General features: G+C 37.1%; 1 protein-coding gene across 1 annotated transcript in view; it reads left to right on the plus strand.

The window, feature by feature from the left end:
• The window catches only part of LOC113100219 (E3 ubiquitin-protein ligase rnf213-alpha-like), a 105,734-nt gene that overhangs the window by 16,251 nt on the left and 73,248 nt on the right, over positions 1-16,235 (plus strand). The window contains exons 8-11 of the mRNA XM_026265009.1: positions 4,142-4,407; positions 12,875-13,075; positions 13,247-13,439; positions 13,557-13,612. Of these exons, the coding sequence (XP_026120794.1) occupies positions 4,142-4,407; positions 12,875-13,075; positions 13,247-13,439; positions 13,557-13,612 (716 nt within the window). The remainder of the gene's footprint in view (positions 1-4,141; positions 4,408-12,874; positions 13,076-13,246; positions 13,440-13,556; positions 13,613-16,235) is intronic.

Here is a 16,235-nt window from a genome sequence, read left to right on the forward strand (position 1 = left end):
TGTTAATTAATGGCAAAACTATTATTTGGAAATGTAAATTGATATTTCCTATTGACACACTACAGCAAAAGATAGAAATGACTTTAAAACCATTTTTAGCTATTTACAAAAAAAATTGGCTACATATTACGAGTAACAGAGTGATATGGCTGTATATTGGCATGACTTTGCTGTCTTAAATACAATACTTTGGAATGCTGAGTTGCTTCATTGAAAGCGTATTGTATTTCTGTATTAAAAGCTCACTGTAGTATGTAGAGCAGGGGTTTTCAAACCTGTCATGGAGGCCCCCCTGCCCTGCACATTTTACGCCTTCCTCATCTAATACACCTGATTCAGCTTATTTGCTCATTAGAAGAGACTGCAAGACCTGAATTGGGTGTATAATAAGGGAGACATGGGCTGCGTATATACTTGGCATTAACATGCAACCCATATTTAGATGTTGTCCACATACACATTGAAAGGACAAGTGTAAGCGTGCTTCATATCATGTTTTTAGATCAATGTTTCTTGGGGTGCGCAATAATAAATCGGCCAATGATTAATGCGCATCTAGTCAGTTGTTAACTGACAAGCTGCGCAAATCCACGTTCATTAATCACCTTGGATTTGCGCAGCTTGTCAGTTAACAACGGTTCAGTGTAGTAACAGCTGCTCTGTGAAATTACGCATCTGATGGAATTTTCCGCTGATTAGAGAACTGGCTTTGACTAGATGCACATTAATTGTCGGCCGATATATATCGTGCACCCCTAAAAGTTTTCTGGTCCAGAGGTAGTCAAGGACGCATTGTGATCGGATCTCTGTGTAATTTAGATGCAACTGAGCCATCTTTTCTGCATTTGCAAGTCAATATCATGCAAAATCTTCTACAGAAACAAATCAATATATGAAGGCCTAGCAGACTAAATGCATAAATATGGTTTCGAGAGAACCTGGCTCTTATATAAATATTGCATAAGACAGATCTGATCGGCTATCCAGATAGAGAAGTCAGTTGATGTTGTCAAGTGTAAATTATGTGCTGATTGACTGATCTGCTTCATGGGGATTACATGTTAATGCCAAGTTTAAATGCAGCCAGAAAGATGGACTGAGTGAGTGTGAATTTACCTGCATCTGATCGAGCATTCATTCTTCAGCTCAGTCTCATTTTCATAATTAAAAATTAGTTTGAATGTGTCCGCTGAGGAAAGCGATCTCTTTGTCGTACTAGCCTTTAGTCTGTTAATGGCGATTTCCAGTGACCGCATTGAACAGTACATTTTTTTGACTGCATCTTAAAAGCTGTTGTTAAAAGAAAAATTACTTCCTTTACAACAGTCTTTCAATACAGAAGTTTTTCTGCTGACTCACTCATGAAAACTTGTCACCATCTAATGGTGGAATATACAAAATATACAGTGTTAACCCACAAGGAATTTGACTTGACGACAGTACCTTCCAGTACAGAAAAAAGTACAGACATAGTGAAAACATACATGATAGTGCAGACATGCATTGGAATAACACAATAGAGATGGAATATAACACTTATAAAAACTGAAAAATAAATAGTGCACTATATATAGAACTAGAAATATAGGATAAAACATGTATTGTTTAAATTAATGTACAGATATGCTATTTATAAGTGTGCAGTTTACAAATATAAAATTATGATTCTTTATACATGTCAGTTATGATGGACAATGCATAGTCCATGCATTAATATTGTAATTGTTGAAGCTGAATATAGCCCGCAGGGAAACAAAACCCTGTCTCAGGTTAAGAATGTAACCATGGTTCCCTGAGTAGGGAATGAGACACTGCGTCCTCTAAGAGTCGCTATGGGGGAACACTTCATCGTGACCCATGTCTGAAGCATACATTGAAGAAACTCCAATGAGTTGGATGGCGACAGCCCCTGACATCACTACCGGTGCGACTGTGGATAAATAGGTGCAGAGAGAACACATCATTCACTTCTACATCTGAAGCTTTTGCTGAAGCATGGCAGGGAGCTAGAGGACACAGTGTCTCATTCCATTATCAGGGAACCATGGTTACATTCGGAACCTGTGATTTTCCCTTTCAAGGAAACTCCGAAGCGTCCTCCAGGGGTCGCTTTGGGGAAGAGTATACCCATGATGAAGGGAGTGCAGGCCAGAATAATGTCGAACACTAAGTACCAACTCTACCACTTCCATGGGAGTTGACCCTGAGACGTTAGACGGCTGTCCATGACATTAACCCTTATGGCCAAAGTTACTTGTTAGGGCCTCGGCCCATGGTAGAGCTGAAGGCTTGGAATCAAGAAAGATTCCTTTAAATGGATACGGCTGAGAGCCTAGCATTTAATACTAAGTCTTGCCTGTCACACAGGCTACCGCTTGCTCTTGCATAAGCTTGCTGAAGGAGCTGTCTCAACAGATCCCTAGTATCAACATCCTGTTTAGATGGGTATCCGAGGATTCATAGGTGGAGTGGCACCCAAGATGGAAGGAGCAAGGGCACGAAGCAACCGCGTGAAGGCCTCACCATATAGGATTTAAAAAGAATGCATAGAACTAGTTTGCAAACTCACCAAAGTGTGGATTTCACAAAGTGTCCAAAGCTTTAACGTGCACAATTACTATAACATGGATTTTAAATACTGTTCTAAGGAAGGATCTCTTGTGCTAATCTGATAGAGGAGCTCATAGATGGAATGGTGCATCCCAAAACAATATGTTTGAGAGACATCAACTCGATCTGTGGTAATAATGCTGGAGTCACTACACTAGCCTTCTGTGCCCGTCTCTGATCCTCAGATTAATATGGAACAGGAACCCTATGTTGTTTGGGCTGAATGATAATGGAATGAAGGATTTGAAAGCAGCTGAGCATGCCTTTGCATCCCTAAACTTCTTGTCTACCATCTCAATAGAGGTACCAAAAAGTTAGGAAGACGAAACCGGAGCATCGAGAAGAAAGCTCCTTTCTTTCCACAGATGTCTCTCCGTTATCACCATGGCCACAATAGACCTTCCCATGGCGGAGGCAGCCTGCTTGGTAGCACGGAGAGAGCATTTAGGGTGTGGGGAGTAGACATAGTCTCAGAAAAATGGTTGCAGGAATCAGATTTGAAATAGAAACTCATGAGACATGTGGGTCTGGTTAACAGGTTAAATGCTTACTCTAGTCTCACGTGTATTTCTTAGAAAATATAAGTAATACTTAACACTAACACACAGTGATCCATATATTGTAGTGTCTATTTACACTAAGTGCAGATAACCTGCCTTGTTGGCAGTGGCTTCTTACACTAACTGGACCCACCAATGTGTGATTGAGGTAGTTAACACTACAAAAGACAATCATCAAACATAATTTCCAGTGGCAAAGAGGGTAAGGCATGTGCTTTTTGATGTGATCAACCAGTTTCGAACATTTCATTTTCTAAAAATAAAGAAATAATCAAAGTTGAAAATAAAGTATTGTCCCAATAAGGTGGAGTCATGTTAATAATTTAATTAAAATTATAATTTACAATCAATACATTATTATTGCGTACTGTTTTATAATGTACTACAATACTGAGTTGCGGATAATTGACATTATTTGTAATTTGTATAAATGGCAGAAAATCAAATTATAACCGTGTAAATTGAATCTATAGGTATTTGCACTTAGCATATTGTTAGAAATACAGCTATTGTCTCCTAATGGAAATAGAATCCATTGCTATTTGCATCTATCGCTTGGAAAATATGCTATTTTGAATAATGAATGAATGATATATAGCACTTTGTGTCTTGCTGTACACCCAAAGTGCTTAACAATTATATGACAATTACATTTACCACCAGTGTGCAGCATTCACCTTGATACGACAGGGGGGGTTCATAGTTCAGTGGTGCCCGGGACAGAAGAGGGAAGGGGGGCGCAAGTTCAGGAGTTAGTACAGCTTCCTGACAGCCTAATTATTTAAGCTGTCCTTCAATCTGCTGGCATCGATCGCTATTTCACTTTCACAGTGCAAATAGCCGCTGCTATATATATATGTATAATATGGTGAGCGGTGCCTTTTAGACCAGATAGAACTACCATTTAACATTATGCTTAGAAGCAAATTTTAACATGACAATCAGTAATTGTCTCAATTTCATCTTTTCAGGTGAGAAATCTTCTGAAGATTTTCATGCTGGAGTGGGTGATTCCAGAGCTACAGAAAGACCACAAAGAAAGGAATGCATTCAATATGAAGCCACTAAATACTGCCCTGATTTTGCTCTACGTGTGGAAACAATATAGTCTAGAATTTAAATTAGACAGCAGTACTCTTTCTCATATCTGCACTGCCCTCTGCCTGCCAAAATTGCATAAGGAGGAGTTTCTGTCTTTCTGGACTGACATAATGGAACCATTTTCAATAATAAACACGTGAGTACTGTTATATAATTTACAGTTTATATATAAATTATAAAGATCTCACAAGAGTGTTGCAAGGCAAAACAAATACAAAGTTCTGCTGTTAAACTGTGGTGGAGACTCTGGGGTCCGAGGTGATTTTGTGGCCTTTGAGATGTTTTGACATGCCCTAACATTTGTGCCTATTTCAGATACTTATACTTTTGACCAAAATGTAATTTTACATTTTTTTTTTTATTCAGCAGAAACTGGAATATGGATGTAGATGCTTTCATTTTTTTTAAATATGCATTATTAGTATGTTTTGGGTAGAAAATGTACCTGAAATAAGGCCATAAAACCCATACTGAATAATTCTGAATTAGACTTTTGAGTAATCAGTCTTGTAAGCTAGAATATTTACTACACAATTATGTGAAAATCATCATGTTTACTTACAACACGTAAGACGTAAACCATACCTGATATTTATAGTCCCCATTTAGTCACACGTGAAGTGTGCGCATCCATAATAAAACCTTTCTCACACGGCACTGCAGAGTACATAAAGGCCTCCTGTAGTGAATCCATGCATTTTTGTAAGATAAATATCCAGATTTCAAATGTAATAAACCCTTTTTTTTCTGACTCTGAATGCGTCTCTCACAGACTGGCAAAGAAATATTCTTTAAATGCTTGTGAAGTGAAGTGACGTTCAGCTAGGTATGGTGACCCATACTCAGAATTTGTGCTCTGCATTTAACCCATCCAAAGTGCACACACACTGTGAGCACACACCCGGAGCAGCTGGCAGCCATATATGCTGCGGCGCCCGGGGAGTAGTTGGGGGTTCGGTGCCTTGCTCACGGGCACCTAAGTCGTGATATTGCCGGCTCGGGACCTGAACCCACAACCCTAGGGTTTGGAGTCATACTCTCTAACCACTAGACCAGGACTCCCTCTTAACTGTTTGTGAAATGGAGCTTTGTGTTTGTGTATCATACCTCTCTCATTCAGGAAAATTCCAAATATTCCATAATATTTTCATATTTGTGATCAGGGTTTTAAATTAACTTTTTTGATCACCAGCCAATGTGGCTGGTAACTTTCTAAAGTTACCAGCCAATCAGAATTTCCCCTAGCCATTTTTTGTTTTCGGTAAAAATAACAAATTATGAGTGCCACTGAATGCATTTGATCATTTTATTAACATTTGTTGATATGAAAAACACATATAAAGTACAATGCATACAACAAAATATTCACTGACTCAAATTAAAAATGATTAGTTCCCACTACGAAATTGCTTGTTTTTTTTTCTTTTGTGTAACTTACATGCGGCAATCCTGACAAAGCATTACGACATTCTTGTGATCAAACACAAGCCATTCATGACCTGTCAGCCATTTGGCATTACATTTTCTTTTCTTTGTTTCTCTGTATTCTCATCCCCTGCCTCGTTCCTCTTTTCTTCAGAAATCTGTCCCAACCACTGCCGCATTTAGTTTAATCTTAATTTTGACACAGAGGCAGGCACACTGATGTTTGGTTCACTGTATTTTATTTTGATAAAAATTACCAACTTTCCTGTAAAGTTACCATTGCTGGAAATGGTGTGTGTGTGCGTGCGTGTGTGTGCGTGCTCAACTATTTTCTTATACCAGCAGAATCAACTTTAACCCCTTACTTGTCACCCCCCATTTTCAGTATGGACACAGAAATGACATACCCAAAATAAAAAGGTTTCTGCTCATGATTCTTTCTGACTAGATACATAATCCACCTTTGCTCACTAAGCTGACACTTCAAAGTTTACTGTTCAGGAATTACTCAGACTGTTATGATAACAGAGATATATATGCTCAAACATAAAAATATTAAAAAAAAATTTAAATGTATTTAAAAAATGTTGATGTAGGATATGATTTTAGGAACATACTGAAGCTAAAGTCTACTTGTACTTCATTTTGATATTTCAGAAAATAATCTCACAAACTGCGAATTTTATGAAACATTTTCTAAGACGATGTCATGTGTGTTTTTAAAGAAAGCTCATAAAAGGCTAGTAAAATACATTTATGACTCCTGTAAGCACTCCTGGAGTGCTATTATATAGTGTCTGGACCGGCAAACTGCCCGATTCATGATTCTATTGTTCTCATGAAACGAGCCTTTCACACATCGGCAAGGTATGACCCAAAATCCTCATTATATCCTCCATTCTTTTATCATTATTCTTTTGTTTTTATTTCACCATTATTAGCCTTTGTTCTGCTATTTCAAGGTTTACCAAGCTGCACGCTCCAATCCCAGTATACATTTACCCAACGATTATTAAAAGCCATACTATAAAAATACAACAAAACATTTTATGATCTTACGTGAATTATGAAAAAAGGCATTATGAAGAAGAAATGCACCTGCTATTTGTAGCATTAGAGCTAAAGTTAGCATCAAGCTATATAAGACTATTTATTAAATTATTAGTACACTTTTACTCAAGACTCACTTTAAACCCTGATCGAGTGTTTGTAATAACATCCTTTTGCGATCACGGAGTGGAATTTGGTCGTTTACTGTTGTAAAAATGTGCAGCGATGTAAAAGGCTATAAATAGAATAAGTTAGCATTACAGATGTGCATTTTCAGTATTGTTATACACATGCCCCAAATCTCATGAAAATTACATACCAACCATTTACTAATGTAAATGTGTTTATTTGGAAAATATATATATATATATATATATATATATATATATGTGTGTGTGTAATAATATTTAGAATTTTCACATCTAGGTGAAATTTTGTTATTTATTTGCCCTACTGTGTGTTCAAAACAAATGAAAAGAAACAGCGCATGGTAGATTTTTTTTTTTTCCCCCTGTTGTACTGAAATCGTATTGAACTGTGACCCCCGAACCCAGGTACTTACTGAACTGTGAAATGTGTACCATTCCACCCCTAGTCATTACACATACCATTGCATACTTTTTCAATTATAAAATAATATACATAATCTTAGATGTTGTATAAGTGATTTATTTCAGCACTAGAAAATTACAAGAATAATTTGAGTAATTAAAAAAAATGAGCTTTGAATGTCAAGTATATACTCTGATTGCCAGACATAGAGCATTCACGCTAATAGCTGGTCATACAGTCAGTAATCATGCTGACAACTAGTTATACAGATAGTAATCATACAGATGCATCCACATTCCCCACAATACACACACACATATATATATGAAAAATGTTGAATAGGGGAAAAAATGTTTTTTGTGCAAATAGGTATGCCCCCAACAGATGACCGGTTCATCACAGCATGCATCACGAGCAGTGTTTGGAATAACACAGTTTAAAAGAATGACGTTAGGTAACAACATTATTTTTTCAGTTACGTGGTAATCTAACTAATTACTTTTCCCGTCATTACAATGCCGTTAACGTTACTGAACATTAAATGCGGTGCGTTACTATGCATTGATTTAATAAACTATTCAATCCGAACGCACCCCTGGCTCACACAGCGAGTGAGCAGGTGGGTTAATGACCAGATAAGCGATTATGATTGGCCAAGGCAGAGTCATGTGTTTCATGGTAGCCAATCAGAACCAGTGTTTTTACACACATGCCGGCACACGCGGCTGCGCCAGCGGCGCCAAACACACACACACACACACACACACACGCAACAGCTACAGAAATGCTACAGAAATTCGCAGCAGAAATGGCGAGTCAGGAGCAATCCGATGAAAAGTTGGCATTTTCTAGGTGAAGATATAAGCACTACTTCAAATTCATTGTGGTCAAAGGCAAGAACGTGCATGTAATGTGTACATGTAATGTGTGTCACACGCATCCAAAGCTAGTGGCAAAAACACTTTTCTTACAAAGATAATACTTGAAGTGCAGGATAAAACTCTTGCTGCCTGTTGACATGCAGTAAATATTGAAAGTTATGTACCTGTCTGTTCTACTCATTTCAATTGACTTGTGAATACTGCAAAAAAAATAAAGTACAAATTCTCTGACATGAAGCAACTTTCTTTTTTTTTTTTTTTACAGTAATGCAAATAGTTACTTTCCCTGGTAACGAGTTACTTTTATTATAGAGTAATTCAGTTACTAACTCAGTTACTTTTTGGAAAAAGTAGTGAGTAACTACAACTAATTACTTTTTTAAAGTAATGTTCCCAACACTGATCACGAGCCATCACGAGAGCGGACCAGAATTCAAAGAAACAATATTTTGCAAATCTTTTTTTTTTTATTATTGCATAGTCTCATTCTGTTTGTGACACTGTATACTACAAAACAACATTTGTTTTTTCACTACCAAGACAGTTTTTCAATGTGTAAGTTATTCCATAACGGATTTAAACAATAACTCTTCTAGAAGAAATGAGACGTAAACAAAGGAATTACTATCCCTATTACAATGTTATTGCTTCGTTGGACTAAATGTGCTCCATGAGATGTTGTTCAGTGGACCCTTACCTTTCTAATTCGGGATTTACAGCTGTGGATGTTTGACTCGCTATCACAACGAATCTGGTACAGACTGTGTTTGATTGTACAAAAATGAGCAAATACATTCCTTATAAACTTTCCATAAAAAACTAAATCTATCATTGACGCTTGAGGCTTAGACTTTTAAAAATATATATATAGTTTAAGATTAATTATGTCCCTTTTCATTTAATCTATTTATAACCACTGACACGTGCAAACAAAGAGCATTCAGTGTCCGGGCTTCCTTGTATGAGTTATCAGGTTAAGAAGAAAATACTCAACAATGGTTCTGATTAATGGATGTTTGGCACATAGTTTGTCTAAAAACATTAAAAGCACTACATAGACAAATAAACAACATAACTTAATTTTCACTTCAGGAGGACTTTTAGTGTGTACTGCTTCTTTCCATGGGTTCAAGAAAGGAGCTTGTTTTACTATAAAGTATCAGTGTAGTTGACCATCTGACGTTGTTACAGCACTCTCAGAGGAAAAAAGTTTGAAGTGACACAAGTGGAAGTCGGCAGGATTCATTTTTGGTGCAGGTTTCTGAACACCACAAAACAAACAACAAAACCAATAACCATCTGTGAACATTTTAATATCAGGAGCATCTGTAATATATATATATATAACTCGAAGAAAACTGTAAAATTAGCACATTTCCTTTTTTAAATACTTGTCATTGACACACCGAGACACAACTGCATAAATGTGATTTTCATTTTAATTGTTTAAAACAATGCAAATACTATTTGGCCAGTGGAAAAAAAATGAGTTCAACTTTATTCTAAAATATTTATCTGAGAAGAATTTTAAACATTTATTCTAAAACCTAACTGGATTGGTTTTTAGCAATAAAAAAAAGATTGTGTATAGCACAAATGGCATTATAGTCTGTATTTCATATTTTTCTAATGTATCGTACCTTAACTGCATTAAACATGGTGTCACATGGATGGGAATATGCAACAAAACGATATGCAGATGAGATTATGCATTAGTGTTGCATGGTGCACCAATACTGAAAAAGTATTGCGATTCTCGGAAATTAAAGACGTCACGATTCCTAAATTTATTAGTATCGACACTTCAAAGAATGACTGCATTCCAGATTTGTAAGAGACGTATTTCATGTTGGTGTGTGTGCAATGCACGCTTCCAGTGTCTTCCTATGGACGTCCATATTTTTTCTCCTCACACACGCAGCAAAATAGCACTACAGCGAGATGGCTGCATTAGTGGCTTTACTAAACTGATTTGGCTTTACTAAAATGTGTGCATAATCGCATTAAATGGTTTAAATAAGTTGTTCAGATGAACAAAGCATGAGGTTTTCTTGCATAATTAACATTTTAATTGTTTGGTCAGACAGTTCATATATAATATAATCACATTAATCTGGAATTAATCATGGAGTTATGTTCTGTATGCTAAATATGAGAACGAGTGTATCTGCACAGTACCTATAACTGCGCTTTGTATCTGCTGATTGCTGATCAAGATTTACATGCTTGGTTCACTGACCCTGTATACTATCGATCACTTCATTCATGAACGAGATGTATCAGTTCAGTCAACTCGTTCACGAACGAGAAGATTATGGTGTTATTTCCCTGTCAAATGTCGAGAACGCATTATTTTAGTGGAAAAGTACATTAATATAAAAAGCAAACGCGAATCTCTCTGCTCGTGCGCGGAATATAATGTGCGAGGCGCGACTCTCTCATTATATTGAGCAAATTATATTTCCGCGCTCAAGGAGTATTAATGTACTTTCATGCTACAATAATGTGCTCTCGACATTTGACAGGGAAATAATGCCATAGAAGATCTCTTGATCTAGTTCAGAGAAGGGCTTTACATTCAACAAATAACATGCTCCATCACATTTTGAGTAACTCTTTGATAGGATGAAGCAATTCACACTTCACAGAGCTGTTCACGAGCTGCGCATGCGCTGCTAATAGCGCTGCGCTCGCGCTGCTGTGGAGGGAGAAACTTCAATGAACAAGAATGAACCATGACTAGAGCAATTTCATATAGCCTATATTAAATATTTGGAATATATATATTTTATTAGGTTCTTTGATAAGGTTACAATATGAAGGTATAGGTACCAACGTATCTTCCGTGATGTCCCTGATGCGCGGGTCGGGGTGGGTAAAGAAATTTTACTTTATTTGCGGGCTGGGGCGGGCCAAATAATTTTTATAAAAGCGGGACCCACGGGTTGGAAAAAAACCGACCCGCGCATCACTAGGCTGCATGATACTGTGGCCGCCTGTCCACGAAGTTCAGAATCAAGATAAATGTATTACTCTTATGTTTCTTATGATAACTGAGATTTCTTATGATAACTGAGATAATGCTGCTAAATCTATTCTTTCTTTGCCTTGAATGTCATTGCTCTATTTTATATATTTTGATATATTTAATATTTTGTTCAAATGTTTAATATATATGCTGTTCATATGTTCATTTATTAGTGTGTTATATGATTAGAATGTTGTCCCGGTTTTAAAATAAAGCCCAGCTATGATATTTGAGAGTGTATTTTCCCTTTTCAGGAAAAGTATAGAAAAAGTTTCGAAAAAGTATCGAAATCACAATTCTTGACAAGGTATCGAAACAATAATTTAGGTATCGTGACAACACTATTATGGATGGTAAAACTAGGCGTTGTAAGCTCCATATATAGTGATTTTGGGGAGGAGATGTACAAACAAGCTTCATTTGACTGGGATTTATAAAGGGATTTTTTGCAGGTTCTGGCATACGCATGGAATTATAAATCTGGAAACTTTTGTGTGCATGCAAAATCTAGCTTTTGTGTATAAATACACTTAGGATCAAATATACGGAGAGTTTTATAAATGAGACCCCAGATCTATTCCGCCACTTTATCATTGCCATGTATATAACCATTCAAAGGCTATATGATCTTTTTTTTTTCTGATATTTGTAATCCTTTCAAATGAACTGGACACCATATCAGGTATACATTCAGACATGTCATGTTTGTTTCAGAATGGAAATTCCAAATATTTTAAACACCCATCCTACTGTTATTTTGAACCCAGGCTATAGTGGATTGTGTATATACAATATATAAGAGAGGTTGTTCCATACACTGCTTTAAACACACACACGCAAAAACGTATTTACTCTTACTGTGAAACCAAAGTTTTGTGCGAGTTGTTGTTGTTGTTTTTTTTTTCATATTCTTGCCAACTAAAATATGTAGGCTAAATGTAATTTTCCATTCACTAGTAACTGTGGCTGGTGCGTACAACAATTAATTTCCAACCCTAGTCACAGTGTTTATATTACTCAGTCATTCAGATACAAACCTTGGGTCAGTCAATTATTATATTAAATTAAACAATTTTTCAAACTGTTATAGTCAGTAATATATAAACATTATATATAACTTGAGATATTCTATGCATCTGTAAACTTATTTTGTACATATCTGATCTATCTGCTCGTGTGTGTGTGTGTAGAAATGTTTGTTTTAGATGGGTGTGGCCTCTGTTAACCAGCTGGAGATTAGTCCTACTATGAACCTTACCTAGATATAAGGAGTGACCCAAACATTCGTCTTCTGCCTTTGAGCCTCGTTGACTTCGTACCGTCGTGTTTCGCGTTCTGATTGACTGTTTTCTGCTATTGTTTGTATCTTTGTCATCATTTGGTTGTGAAAGAGTATGATACCAGGGAGAGATATTCTAAGTGTAGTGAATCTGTCGAGTGTTTGTTATTGTAAGATCAAATTCTGAATCTCCTGTTTATCTGAACATTGCCTGTTTTGACTATGATTTGGATTCTGATTCTGCTTTCCGATCCACCAGTTCACATCTAGAGAGTGAGGAAAGTGTCAATTGCATGAGTCTCGCGCTAAATGCATGAGAGTTGGCAGCCCTTCTTAAGTCCAGCTTTTTTGGGAGAAGAGGTCTTGATAGTTTTTATTCCTTCTTCAGCTTGTCTGACATGGTGGAGGCGCTGATCAACTTCGTGATAACAGAGCACAAGTCCGATTGGATCATCGTCATTCCACTGCTACACCTTCTCAAAAGCACTTCAAAACCATTTCAGCCAGTATTTAATCAAGTCAATGCACAATATGAGAAGAACTGGGCTGGCCTGCAGGGACTCAAATTGGAGAATGTAAAAGATCGAAGGTATGAAATCTATATAATAAACAGTTTACAAATATTTGTGTGTGTGGGGGGGGGGGTGATTTAAAGAGAAAATTTGTAGATATCATTGAACCCACCCTTTCACTTTAAAGTAACATGAAAAATGTTTTTTTCAGATTTATGACTTGTCATTGTAAAATCCCTTTATTGCAGGGCGATGCTGAATCTCATGAAGAAACATGACCATTTGGTGGAGGTGGACAGACTGGTGGCACGGTCTTGGATGTATTTGATGACTTTAGATGAGTTGGTCGAGTGTGACTCCTTCATCCATGCAGAGCTCCTGGACATCCTGCAGCTTTTCACCATTAAATGCCCCAAAGAAATCTCAAAAGTCATTTCAACAGTGAGTGTCAAGCTAAATATATATATGCATATTTATATTTAATTTGGAACAAATTAAATTACCCTATAATATAATATAGCAGTCTGAACCCTATATATTTGACCAATATTATTCCAGAGCGTTTTGAAGATTCTGGAACACATTCAGCTTCACTTGGTTGAACAAAGATACAGGTACAGTTTTTTTACTAAAATCAAATTTCTTTAATTTGCCTCAGGCAACTGATCACTCTATATATCACTGAAATTGTTTATTTGTTGCTTGCCAAAATGTTTTATCCAAACTTTAACCCTGTGTGAATGAAGTATGCATTATGAAATGATAACCAATTCAATTGTTTGCTGTGTTTTTTGTCACATAACATGATTAGGTAGACCCAATATATGAGTCAATGTACGTTCCAATATATATATTTTTTTTGGACAAAAGTGGTTTCTTCCTAACAGCGATATATACATTTGTTTTATCATCACTAACAACTTAAAGCTACATGTGACCATGTGTTCCTACATGACTTTAGCTCAAGTTTACTATTTAATGTGAATACTAATTTTAATATAATATCCAGTTTAATATGCCAATTGAAGCAATGCATGTTTGTGCAATTTTGCTATATTTTAATTTTTAGTGGTATGCCGTGGGATTTTATACCTATTAAACTGCGCTGTAGTGCAAAAAAAAAAAAAAACATTCTGGTTTGGAAGCAATGAGGGAAGCAAGGTTTAGGAGATATATTAAATATGCTCAAAAGAGTGTAAAAGCATGACAAGCAATAATCACTCACCTTTGAATAGAAAAAAAAACATATGTATGATCAGCAGAAGCCAGAGAATACCTACTACAAGTTACATCTGTGCATTTAGAAGTGAAACCAAGTGTGCCTGTACCCTTCACCAATCAATACCAACAGAGTTATGCCAGATATTAATTTTATTAATATTAGCTGCCCAGTAATACAACATGAAATTGGGCAGAGCTGATCATCCATATATTTTTTTTTTTTAAGATTCTCCTTCCATACTCTTGTTACGGTAATCAGGGACAGGAGACTTGAATAACAGAAGAACACTGTTTATTAAGGCACAAGCAAAGGAGCAAGTAGTGAATGGTGCTGGAGGTTGGAGAGATGAGTTGATCCGGAGGGTAGTAACACAAGACGATGGTTGTAGCTGACACACACACACGATGGACACAGGAAGACTCTGGACTAGGGCTGGGACAACGCGTCAAGGTCATCGATGACGTTGACGCAAAAAATATGTTGGCGCAAATATATGCGCATCGATTCGTCGACCTATTTTTATTTCTCTAAAAAACGTTTGCAAAACGTTTACCTTATGAGCGCTGAATATACGCGATGGCCGGATCAACATTCTGTCCAACGTTATATAACCAATCCAGGGTTTTTTCTGCATTGATCTTTTTTGAAGCCTTATTTGATCGGTGAGTGATGTAGAATAGAATGACTGCTGCGCGCTCTCTCTCTCTCTCTCTCTCTCTCTCTCTCTCTCTCTCTCTCTCTCTCTCTCTCTCCCTCGTGCATATAAACCAAAATCATTAGACACGATGGAAAAAGGGTGGAACACCAAAGTTTCTCGTGGAGCATTCTGAGAATTTCTTTTTTCTCCAGGACAGGCTGCTGGCTCCCACTGTTCTTTATTTATTTATTTATTTATTTATTTATTTATTTATTTATTTTTTTTTTTGTTAAAGCACTCTCTGTATTAGCTTAAAGCCCTCAAGTTTACATTGGTTACTGTATTCTTTCAATTGCTCTAAACAAGTATTTTGGGTGACCTTTTTTATTGAATGCTAGACATCTAGTTGTTGTTATTTTCATCTGAAAAAATAACTTTTTTTCAGTAAGCTAGGCCCTATGTGTTCAGTAAGCTTGTTTCAGTAAGCTATGTGTTTTCAAGGCTTCAAGGTTTTATTGAATGCTACAAGTGCAAAGTAATGCATTCTTAGTCTTTTTTTTAATTTTAAGAGCAATAAATATATATTGCAATGTTAAGGAATTCATGTTTTTCATTCAGATATGTAAATCAACATGTATAAATGATTAGTAGTCAATTAATGGGGAGATAATCTAAATCGAATCGGTCTGAAAAAAATAATCGTTAGATTAATCGTTTAAAAAAATAATCTTTTATCCCAGCCCTACTCTTGAGATAGCTGGAGAGAGGTAAGCAGGGTAAATGGTTAGTCCTTAGAGTTAGCAGGTAGGTATTGACCTTGTTGCGAACGAGACCTGAGGGTGTGTGAGTGGCTTTTATACGGGTGGTTGATTGTAGGTGGATGAGGAGCAGGTGGGTGAGATTAGTCTTCCGGTGAGGGTGTGCGCTGTGATTGGTTGGTGTTGGAGCCTGGCGTGCCTGTTACAGTACCCCCCTCCCCACGGCCCGCTCCTGAGGGCCGGGGACCCCGACAACGTGGTGGACATCCTCTTCCCCGTGGAGCAGGTCTGTCAGGGTGGTTGGAATGGAAGGTGTCAAGCAGGTTCAGATTCAGGATGTCGTTGCATGGGACCCATGAGCATTCCTCTGGACCGTATCCTTCCCAGTCCACTAGATACTCAAGTTGTCCACCATGACGCCGGGAGTCCAGGATGTCATGAACCTTGTAGGCAGCTCCATTGTCAAGGATGAGTGGCAGGGGGGCTTTGGCTACGCCAGGCTCTGTGGAGGGGGAGACAGAAGGATGGTGAAGTTTAAGAAGTGACACATGAAATGTGGGGTGGATCCGATACTCAGGGGGAAGGTGTAGTTTGAAGGTGACTGGGTTGATCTGCGATGG

This window comes from Carassius auratus, unplaced genomic scaffold, assembly GCF_003368295.1.
Source record: "Carassius auratus strain Wakin unplaced genomic scaffold, ASM336829v1 scaf_tig00217198, whole genome shotgun sequence".
NCBI classification, from domain to species: domain Eukaryota; kingdom Metazoa; phylum Chordata; class Actinopteri; order Cypriniformes; family Cyprinidae; genus Carassius; species Carassius auratus.